Source organism: Festucalex cinctus, chromosome 21, assembly GCF_051991245.1.
Source record: "Festucalex cinctus isolate MCC-2025b chromosome 21, RoL_Fcin_1.0, whole genome shotgun sequence".
Lineage (NCBI taxonomy): Eukaryota > Metazoa > Chordata > Actinopteri > Syngnathiformes > Syngnathidae > Festucalex > Festucalex cinctus.
Genome location: NC_135431.1, coordinates 8,935,602 through 8,948,371, shown reverse-complemented (window position 1 = coordinate 8,948,371; position 12,770 = coordinate 8,935,602). Strand labels below are relative to the sequence as shown.

Below are 12,770 nucleotides of genomic sequence, written 5' to 3'. Positions count from 1 at the left end.
TGATGGTGCATGATGAAAATGGAGGCTGATGTTACAAATATTCTTTTTATTGAAACCGTGGCTCACAAAACTGGAACTTTATATCACCTGCACCCCGACAAAACTATAAAATTGTCATTCTATCCCACAAATTTAACTCCCGGCTTTAATGTTACCCGGTTCCGGATTTTTGTGACCGATTCTATTTTGCGCCTGCATTTTATTTTTTCCTCCCCTATTATGCAGAGCTCAATAGACAGGAATAAATGGCTTTCATGGCTTTCGCCAGCCGGCACAACTGCGCAATAGACTGGAACCGCGGAGATCCAGTCGAGGTGATGCAAAGTGATGAAATAATTATAAACGGAGTGCGGTCACAAGACATTCTGCTGGAGAGACCTGTTCAAATTTTCAGAGCATTAAAGTCACACATGTATGGCTATAGAGTTGGGGAAAAGCATCAATGCTTTTGTCAAGGATCTCTTTTCATTTAAATATGTCTTGACACACGGCAGCTTTCACTTTTCAATAACAATAATCATGAATTTAGAATTGCCAAATGTGTTATTTTTAAGAATGGATATTCAATATTACTTTGACAATTAACAACTTTTTATTTGCATTTATGTTCTAATTATGACCATAAATGGGAAATATTCTGAGATTGAAATGATATTACAAGGTGATATTACAAGGAATTTTAAAAATAAGCTTTTGGACAGTTAATTTGTGATATTGTGAGGGGAAAAAAAGGCCATAATTACAAGAATAAAACAGTTGACAAAAGGAAATAGGACAAGAATAAGTAATAGAAGCCTCAATTTAAATTAATTAATTAATTTTAATTAATTTAATTATTTATATATTTTTTTAATAAACTTGTGAATGTAGGAGGAAAAAGTCAGTTTGTTGAAATTTCAGGTTTGAAGTACAGATGTTACAAGTAGTAATATGAAGTAATATAGTAAAATATTACAAAAAATGTCTTAATGAGACATAACCGTATGATAATTAGAATTTCCAGTATAAAGTGTAATTAACAGAATAACAGCAAAAATACTATTAGGATGAACAAGGATTTTTTTTACTCTTTTAAGACAATAGAATTATTTTTTTAGAATAAGTCCTAAATTTCCAAAAAATAATTGTATAAAGTCAAAATTAGGTTATAATTTGGAAATGTTGCAAGAATAAAGTAAATCAGAAAATAAATTTGTTATGTCATGATAAAATTTTCAAGAATGAAGTCATTATTATTATTATAAATTTAATTTTGCCAAGAATCAAGTAATAATATTACAAGGTTAAAAAAAATATTTAAAAAAAAATTGCATTTTCATTTACTGGATTAAAGTTTGAAGGGAAATTTACAAAAGACAAGTAATGTAATTTAAAGAAAAGAGCAAAAATATTACAAGAATAATTTTATTGCAAGGAAAACATGTTTGCTTTCTGTCAGAGTCAATCTCTGACAGTATGAGAAAAAAAGGTTAACTTAAACATCAGCATAAATATTCTGGTTTGTGTTAACTTATAAAATCAAGTCATGTTCACTTCTATGGCTAAATGCAAATCAACTATTAAATGTATGCATCACCTTTTAAATTGCAAATATTTTGCCCTTTATATTGTTTTAAATTTTAAATTAGGAATAACTTTGCATGCACAAATGTAAAAAGTAACCTTTGATTTGATTTTAAAAAGTTAAAATAAGTTCATGGTCCAGCCTTATAAACATCGTTCTGTATTATTGATTAGAAAACTGTGTTTATCATAAAACTAACTTTATTATTTAAATAAAATAAATGAATACAAATAATGGAAATCTTAACTTTTAAGGGTAAGTGGTGGATGCTGATTTCGTGCCTGGGAGATGAGTCACTTCCCATCAGGACGATGACTTGGGGCCAATTTAGCCATATTGTTCTCAGAAGGCAGTACAGAGTATAAATACTAAAAAAGAACCTGAACTGCAAAATGTTCAACTGATACTAATAATGTAGCAATTCCACCCAAAAGCTGAATTTCCCAAACATTTTTGTGAATGGCATTGCTTTAAGACAGGGTCAAAAAGGTAAACGATGTCTCTAACTTTCAACTTCCTTGACTTCTCCCTCACTGACACTCCCCAAAGTGTTGATGTCAAACAGCAATCTCCAGCAATTCTACAATGGAGGTGGTAGAGGAGGTAAGATTGGCCAAAGACTTTCCTAAGAGGGTATGTCGGCAGGACAACAGTGGTCCGCGTTTGTTCCTCCCACCCACTGACCCTCCTCTTGTCTCTGTCCTCCATGTCACCATAGTGACAATTGATTAGCTTGAACTAGTGCTAGCTAAAGTTTGGGATAGCCTCTGTTCGCATGTTTGTTGTCTCTTCGTATATAAAAAATAATAATAATACAATCTATTTTTTTCCATCAAAATGCTAAAATCTTATTCATGACAACAAAACTGCTTCTTTTGTGAAACAACAGAGACCTCATAGCACAGAAGCAGAGGCTAATCCTCCAGATAGGTGGCAGCTACACGTTAGCATTGCATGCTACTTGTATGTAGCACGAGCGTCAATCATATGTTCCCGTGCCTGCGTCTGTGACGTGTGTACCCCCACGTCCTCGACACTCTTGTGATCGGCTTCCTTTTTATTTATTTTTTGTCCATGGTGTCGTGCGATAACATCACGTAGTGGAGCAACAATCGTATGTCCAATATGTATTTGTGTTACGACGACAGTGTGTGTCTGTTATTACGTGTCCACTGGTTTCAACTTAGCTTTGCTGTAATGGCAACATTGTGGATTTTTTTTCTTTTTTATACTATTTACTTTCTTTATACAGATGACATGACATCGCTTTTTAAAAAACAATAATTTAAATAATAAATCATTTTTAAATATTGTTTTACTTAGGTTATCAGAGTAAAATATTTTGGTTATTATTTTGTAATAGTAGTAGTAATAGTCATATTAAAGTAGTCGTAGTTTTTTGTTTTGTTGCTTATGAATCAGTATTAGTGGTGCTTTATTTGTGTACAGTATGTTTTAATATCAATAGTTATTGGTAATAAAATATTAAATAAATATTTAATTTCTTACTATTATTCATCATCAGTAAGTTATATAAAGTACGTGTATAGTATGATTTTTTTGCAATTTTATTTTTTGTTATATTTACCATTTTTACAATAAATATTGTGATGATTATTTTTATTTATTTCTATTTGCTTTATTTAATTGTTTTATTATGCATTTTGTTTTTATTAATAATTGTTAGTATTGGTATTGTTAGCATTTATTGTATATACTTTTTGATTACTACTATTTTTTGGTGCTGTTACAGTAAGTAGTATTTAGTCACAATTATTATATATTATTTATATTACAGCACTTATACTTGGTAGTAGTATTGGTCAAAACGCTCCATCTGTTTTTTTTGTTTTTTTGTTTATTTATTTATTTATTAGTTTATTTATTTATTTATTTATTTATATTTCTTTAATTGAATAGTGTATAGTAGATTTAATTTATAAATGCGAGTACTGCATAGTAATGAGGACCATATAACAGGACAATTTCCCTTTTTCATGTTATTGTAGTTTTGAAAGTGAACCATTGCCACCTGGGTCTCACTTACACTTAAAACATAGCAATGTATTTCTATTTTTTGTGTGTACTTTTTGTGACATCTCATTTGCATTTTTGACGGCAATTAAAATTTCAAATTGCAACTATGCCAATGGCCGACATACGTGGCCAAATCCCGCACATTGCTCAACAGTTCAGTTTCGGTTGCCTTATAATGAAACACTATAGAATGGCAAACGGTAATTAACACAGATGTTTACGTTAATTACGTTAATGCAGCAACGCATACAAACTGTGATTAAAAAATACTCACGGGCACATTCTCTCTCCTTTGTGGGAGCAATGACTGTTATTAGAGCTGAAAGTTGTAACAGTTGGGAACCTTCTCTGCCTTTTCCTCTTGCTCTTAAATATGCTGCATTTCTCAGTGCTGCCTGGCATGTTACCTCTAAAAAAAACCATTCGCTTAATAATATAGTTGGGGCACCTTTGCATCTGTAATCGAGATCACTTTATTTTCTCTGAGCAACAAAATGGAAGCATCAGTGAGACAGCTCTAAGAAACTTCATAAGGAATGATTTATTTATGCTGTACGTACAAAAAAAAAATTGTAAAGCAGTGTTCATGACTCGTCTTGTCCACTGTGCGTTTCCATGTGTTGTTCCGCACTCTCCCGGTGCATGCTGCTGCGGCATGACCTCCTTAACTTTGACGGTTGCGCTTGCGACTTCTTCATCCGTGGGGCAGGAGTGTCGTCCCTTCTTTTGTTCCCGCCTTGTCACGGCATGCCTCCGCTCCCGGAGGTCGCACTCCCGGAGCTTTGCATGGCATCGTGTGTGAGCTTGGACGTGTGTTTTTGTAAAGAGGGATGTTCTCTTTTTTCCAGCAAAGATGTCACGGAAATTAAGCTTGCCTACTGAGCTAAAGCCAGACTTGGGTAAGCCTTGACTCCGTGTCTCCAAAGCAAACTTGTATGACATGCAATGTAGTCTGGCCTTCAAATTGAGGCAGATGAAATATGATAAATATGTACAGTATGTGGGCGCTCCCACATATTTGACTGTGGTGGGGGTGGTCCGCTACTGCAGAGATCAGTGGCGCTAAGCTTAAGTCTGCACCCTCTATAATGCTCTTCTTCTGCTTTTCTATGCTGTCTTTCTACATGTGCTGTCTCTTAATAGCGTCTCAAACTGGGATATATATTCATAGATTTTTATTTTCTGAATGTTTTGAACACTTTGAACATACATGCAGGCTAAATGATGAAAACTGTTTTCCCCTAATGCAATGGGGTTATTGAGTTGCACATGCGCATCCCCAGTGGCATTATGGTATTGCAGATTTAAGAATAAATAATTTAAAAAATACCCATAAATTGTTTTATTATGTAATTATCAAACATTTTGGTTTAATCAAGAAAAAATGCTAAAATGCTTTTTTTTTTACTTTTTTTTTTACTTTTTTTTTTTAAGTTGCACATGCACAGGTCAATACCATGTGGCATTATGGGAAAAAATGCTAAGTTCTTAGCATTTAGCCTACAAGTATGTTCAAACATATTTGTCAGTCAAAGATGTTTCCTTTTACTCCACATTTGTAGTTCCACGCTTCTGCGTAAATCAACATTCACTCCATTTTGCCTCAATTAGTTCAAGACATTAATGGTCAATTTTAATCACGGACGATTCAGATCAATTCAGTGCCTTTTACTCTTGCATTTCCTGTCAGATGTGTGCTAAAACTTAGAAATACTAACATAAGAGCAAAGAGACCATAGGCCGGGCTTCCCCAGTCCTGGTCCTCAAGGGCTGGAGTCCTGCAGGATACACCAGATTCTAAAGCTCAGGATATCCTTATGAGGCTTCTGCAGAGCTTGCTGAAACCTGATGGACTCCGGCTCTCGAGGACCAGGATTGTGGACGCCTGTCATAGGCAAAGGTGCCAAATCCAGGTTGAGAAAGTAAAAACCCAGAAACAGTGCTACTACTGAACCAGCAGGTAAACTGGTTTAGTCGAGGTTTACATTCTGGACCTGGATTTGACAACTGAGACCATAGGTAGCTTAAAGTTAATTTTATATTCTTGTGAGAATGAATACAAATAAAAATAGTATAAGTGCTTCTCTCAGCTTCTCTTTTGCACCTGTCAAAGTCAAGCCCAACGGAACACGAACTGTGCTCTGTCTACCTTTGTTATCTCTAAACTCAGGAAGATGGACTTGTCTGATTTGAACCTACGATTTAATCAAACTATACCCCCTAGAAAAACAAACAAACTAGACAGTCTAATCACTCATTCCATCAATGCGCCGGCAACATATTATAAGGTAACTGAAAGCCTCCAGCGGGAATCTCTATCCAAAATTTGGAGACGGTTGTCCTCAATGGAAGTTCACGTCTTGGCCATTTCTACACAGATACCTACAATTTAGAACTCAGGAAGCCTTTTAGATTCAAGTTGAAAGGTCATCAAGAACCAAGAAGTGTCCAGTTGTGCCACCATTGAACTTGCGGAGGAAGTAGACACCTGACAATAAAGTGCAAAAAAAAAAAAAAAAAGTGTTATCCCAACTTTTACTGTCTGCATTTATCTATTGTTCACAATACAGTTCAGGTTCTTTACCTCCCTGTTTTTTTTTCCTCTCACTGTCCTCTTGTCCGTATGCCCGCCACGGGGTGCCAACCCACTAGACCACCGGGACAATTCCTTCAGCCGCTCGCGCTCGTCAAGCGTCACCAGCATCGACAAGGAGGCCAAAGAAGCCGTCCTCTCCTTCCACTTTTGCGAGAGCTACGCCCGCAAGGGGGACGGCGCCTCGTCGCCGTGCTTGTTCGTGGGCACGTCTCAGGGCACCGTGCTGGCTCTGGCCCTCACGTTGCCACCGCCTGGAGAGCAGAGGCAACTGCAGCCTGTTATCCTTTTGCCCACAGGTGAGATTGACGGAATGCTACTTTATTTTTGTACCCCTCAAACTTGTAATTACCGTCTTTTCCCGTTATCGGTCAGGCATGTTGATCCGACTGAAGGGAAGCATCTTGCGGTTGGCTTTCTTGGACTCTGCCGGTTCCGTCTTGCCCCCTGCCTACGATCCCTGGTTCGAACCCAACGTCTCGGCGGACGGCGAAGAACGGGAGAAGGTCCGCAAGCGTCGGCCCTTGTCGGTTTCGCCGTCCAGCTCGCAGGATCTTAACGAGAGCCACTACGCCGTGATGTGCTCAGAGAAGCAGGCCAAGGTCCTGTCGCTGCCCAGCCAGACGTGCATCTACAAGCACAGCATCACAGAGTCCTCCTTCGTTTTACGCGCCGACGTGGTCCAGATGAGCCAAGGCGTTTGTCTGGCCTGCTTTTGCGCTAACGGTCATATCATGACCCTCAGGTGAGACGCGTCTGATGTAGCGCACAATGGGCAATGGGACCAATTTCTTGTTCTTGTTCCTTCATCCAGTCTACCGGGACTGAGACCACTCATGGATGTAAACTACCTGCCTCTAACGGACATGAGGATAGCCAGGACCTTCTGCTTCACCAACTTGGGTCAGGCCATGTACCTGTGCTCTCCCACTGAAATCCAGAGGATCACGTACAGCCAAGACACCTGTGAGAACCTACAGGTCTGTTTGCCCAATGTGAAAAACGTTTATAAATTACAAATGTATGCCAGTCAGAGTAAGACATTAACTGTAAATTATTGTATTTCACTGAGGAAGAAAAAAAAAGTCAGTGTGAGTGTAATACCATTTCAGTAGTTGCATGAGTGCATTTCACGAATGAAAATGAGCAAAAAAAAGAGTTAGTATTGAGTTTGACATCATTTCACGTGTATATGAGAGCATTTCAACGCAACGTGAGTGAAAACATTTTCAGTATTTTTTATTAGAGCATTCCAGTAGTGTCTATGAGTGTATTTCACGAGTGTATATGATCGAAAGAATTTTCAGTATTGTGTATGAGAGCATTTCAGTAGTGTAAGGTGTCATTTCACAATAGTATATAATATTGTATGAGTGAGACAAATGTATTTGCATGAGAGCATTTCAGTAGTATTTGAGTGTGTTTTGCTCATGTATATGACTGGGGGGGGGGATCCCGTATTATGTATGAGAGCATTCCAGTAGTGTTTGAGTATATTTCACTCATGACTGAAAAAAAATTCTGTGTTAAACATGAGAGCATTTTTAGTGCATTTCACTAGTGTATATGAGAGCTTTTCACTAGTTTACTGTGCATGAGCGAGGAAAACAAATCTTGAAACCTCACCTAATGGTAAGCATGCATTCTCAACACATTCACGTCACAAATCCAGTCAACAGCTAAGTCAGCTAGCCCAATAAGCTATAACAATAAACTAACGCAGCAGTCTACACCTGAAGTCACCGTCTTTATTTATATGAAGAGTTTGTGCTTATAATTGTTTCAGGAAATGCTTGGTGAATTGTTTACACCCGTGGAGACACCGGAGGCCCCCAACAGAGGCTTCTTCAAAGGTCTCTTTGGGGGAGGGGCACAGTCACTGGACCGAGAAGAGCTATGTACGTAACACTAGTGCTAACTTCTTTAAAAATAAATAAATAAATAAATAAATAAAAAATAATCACATGCTAACGCTAATTCTCCCGCAAATTAGTCGGCGAAGAAGTCGCCGGGCGAGCATCCCGGAGCCTGGCCCAGCACATCCCGGGCCCGGGTGGCATCGAGGGCATGAAGGGTGCGGCGTCCGGCGTGGTCGGCGACCTCGCCCGCGCCCGGATAGCGTTGGATGAGCGAGGGCAGAAGCTAGGCGAGCTGGAGGAGAGGACGGCCGCCATGATGGCCAGCGCAGACTCCTTTTCCAAGCACGCCCACGAGGTAACAAATATTGGCTTGCCGCGCTATCTCAGGGGGCGGCCATTTTGCCACTTGCTGTCGACTGAAGATGACATCAGTGTTGCTCAGGTCTCAGGTAACCACCAATCACAGCTCAGCTTCAGAAAACAGGTGAGCTGTGATTGGTCATTGCCTGAGCCCTGAGCAACTGTGATGTCGTCTTCTCGACAGCAAGTGGCGAAATGGCCGGCTACTGAGAAAAATAAAAATGGCTGGATTTTGCTTCATAACTCTTATTCCACAAATGTAATATTAATATTGAGGTCACACATAACATATTATTGCCAAGAAATGTTGAACGTTGTTTTCCCTTTTCAAGTCCTTTTAAAAAGTAAATGTCTTTTAATTCCACATTCCTCCCTGCTCTGCCTTTTTCTGTGGGACTTGCAGGCACTCACAGCAGACAATGAGGCGCTCTAAAGCAGCCACATCAGCTCAAACCAAAGCTTGAGTCACATGGCCCTGTTTTAGCCACGCCAACACTGAAATGTTTAGAAAAAAAAGTAATGCTTAATGTCCACAATTTAGTACTTCATAGATCTCGGTCTTTTCACATTTTTAGCTTCAACTGTATTTAGAAACAAATTATGAATTCACTTTACATGGTCTTTGAGTAGCTGTTATTGTCACGTCTACTTCTCCCTCTACCTGTTCACATCCTTGTCAGTTCCAGAATGCAGCCACTAGAGGTCAGTATTGATTCATATATATTTTTTTTGCCTCTCTCTCTCTCTCTCTCTCTCTCTCTCTCTCTCTCTCTCTCTCTCTCTCTCATCTTATCTTTTGTCCAGATGATGCTGAAGTGCAAAGACAAAAAATGGTACCAGTTCTGATGGGCGTTCGCAATGGCCGCCTTCGTCATGATGGTGACCTGCTGCTCTTTTTCCGTTCAGCCATCTTCCCTCTAAGCCTTTCTTCGTTCACTCAAGACACTTGGGATTTTCTTCCCTTAGCACAATGTCCCATACTGTTCTTTACCTCACTCTGTTGTTGAGGGAGGAGACACAGGGAGGAAGTTATTTCTGTATGCGTGCGTGCGTGGGTGCGCGTGTGTGTGCTTTCCATGTTCTTGTCCTTTTCTTGTTTGATACTCACACGGAGTTTTCATTCTCATTTTGCCAAACCGTCCTTAGACTGATGTCAGTATTTAAACTGGACTAATAGCTAACACTTGGGAATATTGTTCAAATGTACAAAAAAAAAAAAAAGAAAAAAGAAATGGAAATATGTCATGATATATATACATACAAATCTAAATGTTGCAACGCTGTACTTCACTTCAGGGCGACTGCTATGGAAACAAAAAGGAGAGGGACACAGGAAGTGACACTGCAGTGACGCCTCCTCTATGCAGAGAGATTTTTTTCCCCCCCATCTTGCTCCACTTCCAGACTCTTATGTCCTTCCCAACAAGGTGTATGAATTCATCCCTTTCTATTTTCGCATCACTCTCCCTGTATTTATTACATTTGTTTGATTTCGTGGCTCTGTCAATATTACCGGAAAAGCTCTTATTTTTCTATGGTTGTGAAAGTAAGTGATATTTTTGTTAAGGACCTTTTTTTTGTTTTTTTGTTTTTTTTTTTGCATGTGTGACTTTTGTCTCACGTTTGGGTTCTCCTTATGAAAAGGGCTGGAATCTACAAGGAGGGCGAGGATAAACAAGGCATAATGTAGTATAATATTTAGACACTCATCTGTTAGGCATCCCCCCATTGATTGGCCTCATTCATCTCTAGTGTACAAATGCTGCTAGGATCACTAATAATACACACTCCTATCTTTTTTTTTTTTATGATGTGTACTCCTGTCAAAAGAATGAATATTCAATAACCTTTATTTTTGTAAATTCACATCATTGTATGGTGTCAGGAAATATTGATATTTTTTTTTCCCCAACCACCATTTGAAGGCAGGTTTGTATCAGGATGGTTTAGTGACACGTGTGACAATCTGGAAAGTAGTACAAACATTGTGTCATATAAATATGAAGATTGCACGAAAAGGTTAGTTATTGTTTCTGATGCCAAAGACTTGCGTTAAGATTCAATTGTCATCAATATGAGCCAGATTTTTTCACTTTACAATTGTCAACAATTATATTTTCTTAGCTTATATTTGAGTTGAAACTTATATTAAATAGTAATGTTATGAGAAGATGTAATTTTGACAAAAGTCAAAATGTTATGAGAATAATGTTGAAATGTAAAGTCATACATCGCCTTGTGAGGAATTTTTGGAAGTCGAAAGAAGTTATAAAATTCGGAGGAGCCCTGTTTTGATAAGGGATGTTATAATGAAAGTATTTTTTTTTTTCAAGAAAAAAAGTTACACTCTTACAACAATTAAGTCAATATTAAAAGAAAAATCTGATGTTTTAAGAAAGTCATTAAATTCTATGGGGATGAAATTGGGAGTGATAATCACGTTTTTGAAAAAGTCACATTTTTTTGTGAATAAAGTCAAACTATTGATAAGAACAAAAGTTGTACGGTTATGAGAATGAAGTTGAAACCTAAACCAGAATAATACAATTGTAAAATCACTGGAACAAAGTCATATGAGAGAAAAGTTATAGCATTAGGACAGTTTAAAAAAAAAAAAAAAAGAAGAAAAAAAAAGATATATTTTATCACTAACACCCCTTGGTCCCTTGGTAACTTTACGATCTCACTTTAACTGGCAAAATATGGCAAGTTCACATGAAAATGTGACTTAAGGACAATGTTCTTTTTTTTTGCCAAGGTATTAAGTAGCAATTGTTTTATGTCCATTTGGATTGTCATTTATTTATTTTTCTAAAACATAGGTTTTCAAAGTGTAAAATGTGTTTATGGTTGGCTGCTCCACCTCCCCTTTGAAAATCGTTATTATTATTATTATTATTATTATTATTATTTTATTAATATAGATTGGATCACATCAGAAAGGAACTCGTATGATTCAGCTGTACTTGATGATACTCTGACTGATGACATGGCAAAAATCAGAACCACCACAACTCAACATAATGTTGATGGTTTTCACATCTGTTCTCCGTCTGTGCTTCCGGCTTCTTACATTATTACATATTATTAATCAATGTCTACATGTCAGTCTGCAGTTGTGTCCTGTTCAATAATAACATCGTTTACAGTGAACCCCGCATATCATGAGAGAAAGGCAATGAACCCTACCATGAAATGTGAACATTACTAACAATTGGCACCCCACCAAAACTGATTTGTATTATTTAAAAATAGACAATCATAAACCATCAACGGCCTAGATGACTGTATTCATTTGTTAAAATTACTCTCACACAATCTATGTTCACATGAAGCTCATCTAAAAACGCAGGAGAAAACACCCTAACAATAAATTCAGGCTAACAATAGCACATAGATTCCACGAGATGCCGCCAAAGTAGTCATATTCTTCTTTTTTTGGCCTGATATTGACTAGCTGAGATTTTCAGTGAATAATGGCGGAAAGGTTAAAAAAAAAAAAAAAAAAAAAAAAAAAAAAAGCCAAACTGTGAATATTTGTGGGTTCACTGTATATGATAAAAGTATAAATCCTCCTTTGGTTCTTCCAGTGACTGTTAGCCACATAGCTACGTTTCATTTGCCTTATGTTCATCATCCAAGGAAATATCAGTTGAATGTCTGTCACACATCCTGTTTCTTTCAGTATGCAGCATTCCCCGTCACAAAATACAAACACGAAAGAGCGAGAGAGGATATTTTTCCCCACCACCACCACCACCGCCGTCACGTCACGTTCTGCAGTCAACAGTTGTGAGTGGGTTGCAGTATTTTTCTCATGGTAGCCGACTTTTTCTTGTACAGTTTTATGCAATTTCACATGGATGTTTATGGACCTTATGGATCTGCTGCCACACACGTGAGAATTTAGGACATTCTGTAGATAGAGATTAACTGTGCAATGGGGGGAAAATAAAATAAAAGTGGAACATGTACACAGGCGTGGCGTTGACTTTCGCACACTAGATGGCAGCAAACACACAAAAAAAGTTGCCTTGAAGAAACAGATCGGATGGTGCAGATATGTTTATGGTGACGTTTGTTATACAACCTGCAACACGGAAATAGAAAATATATTCAAAAACTTTTTAATGTGAACCTCTAGTAACAAAAATTAGTAAAGATGGTTATAAAAAAAAATGGCAAAGATTCCTGATCAGTTTATATACTTAATTAAAAGTCAATTAGTATTGACAAGGTAAACATTCACATTTGATTATTCTGATCTCACCTGACCCCACTTTTTAAAGCTACACACATTCAAAGTCACAGATACTACAGTGAGTTTACTGATAATGTGAGTTTGGTTAACCCAAAT

The 12,770-nt window shown here is 37.6% G+C and overlaps 1 protein-coding gene across 5 annotated transcripts in view; it reads left to right on the top strand.

Annotated features, from left to right (window-relative positions):
• stxbp5a (syntaxin binding protein 5a (tomosyn)) overlaps positions 1 to 12,387 on the top strand; it is a 73,709-nt gene extending 61,322 nt beyond the window's left edge. Inside the window, exons 21-28 of one of the 5 annotated variants that reach the window (XM_077510503.1) lie at positions 2,114 to 2,167; positions 4,450 to 4,500; positions 6,254 to 6,493; positions 6,570 to 6,939; positions 7,009 to 7,174; positions 7,981 to 8,092; positions 8,188 to 8,408; positions 9,218 to 9,669. In XM_077510503.1, coding sequence (XP_077366629.1) covers positions 2,114 to 2,167; positions 4,450 to 4,500; positions 6,254 to 6,493; positions 6,570 to 6,939; positions 7,009 to 7,174; positions 7,981 to 8,092; positions 8,188 to 8,408; positions 9,218 to 9,259 — 1,256 coding nt within the window. In that variant the 3' untranslated portion in view covers positions 9,260 to 9,669. Of the gene's footprint in view, positions 1 to 2,113; positions 2,168 to 4,449; positions 4,501 to 6,211; positions 6,494 to 6,569; positions 6,940 to 7,008; positions 7,175 to 7,980; positions 8,093 to 8,187; positions 8,409 to 9,217; positions 9,670 to 9,709 lie in introns of those variants that run through there. The other 4 variants (XM_077510502.1, XR_013281176.1, XM_077510501.1 and 1 more) reach the window with 4 other exon arrangements.
• The last annotated feature ends 383 nt before the right edge of the window (positions 12,388 to 12,770 follow it).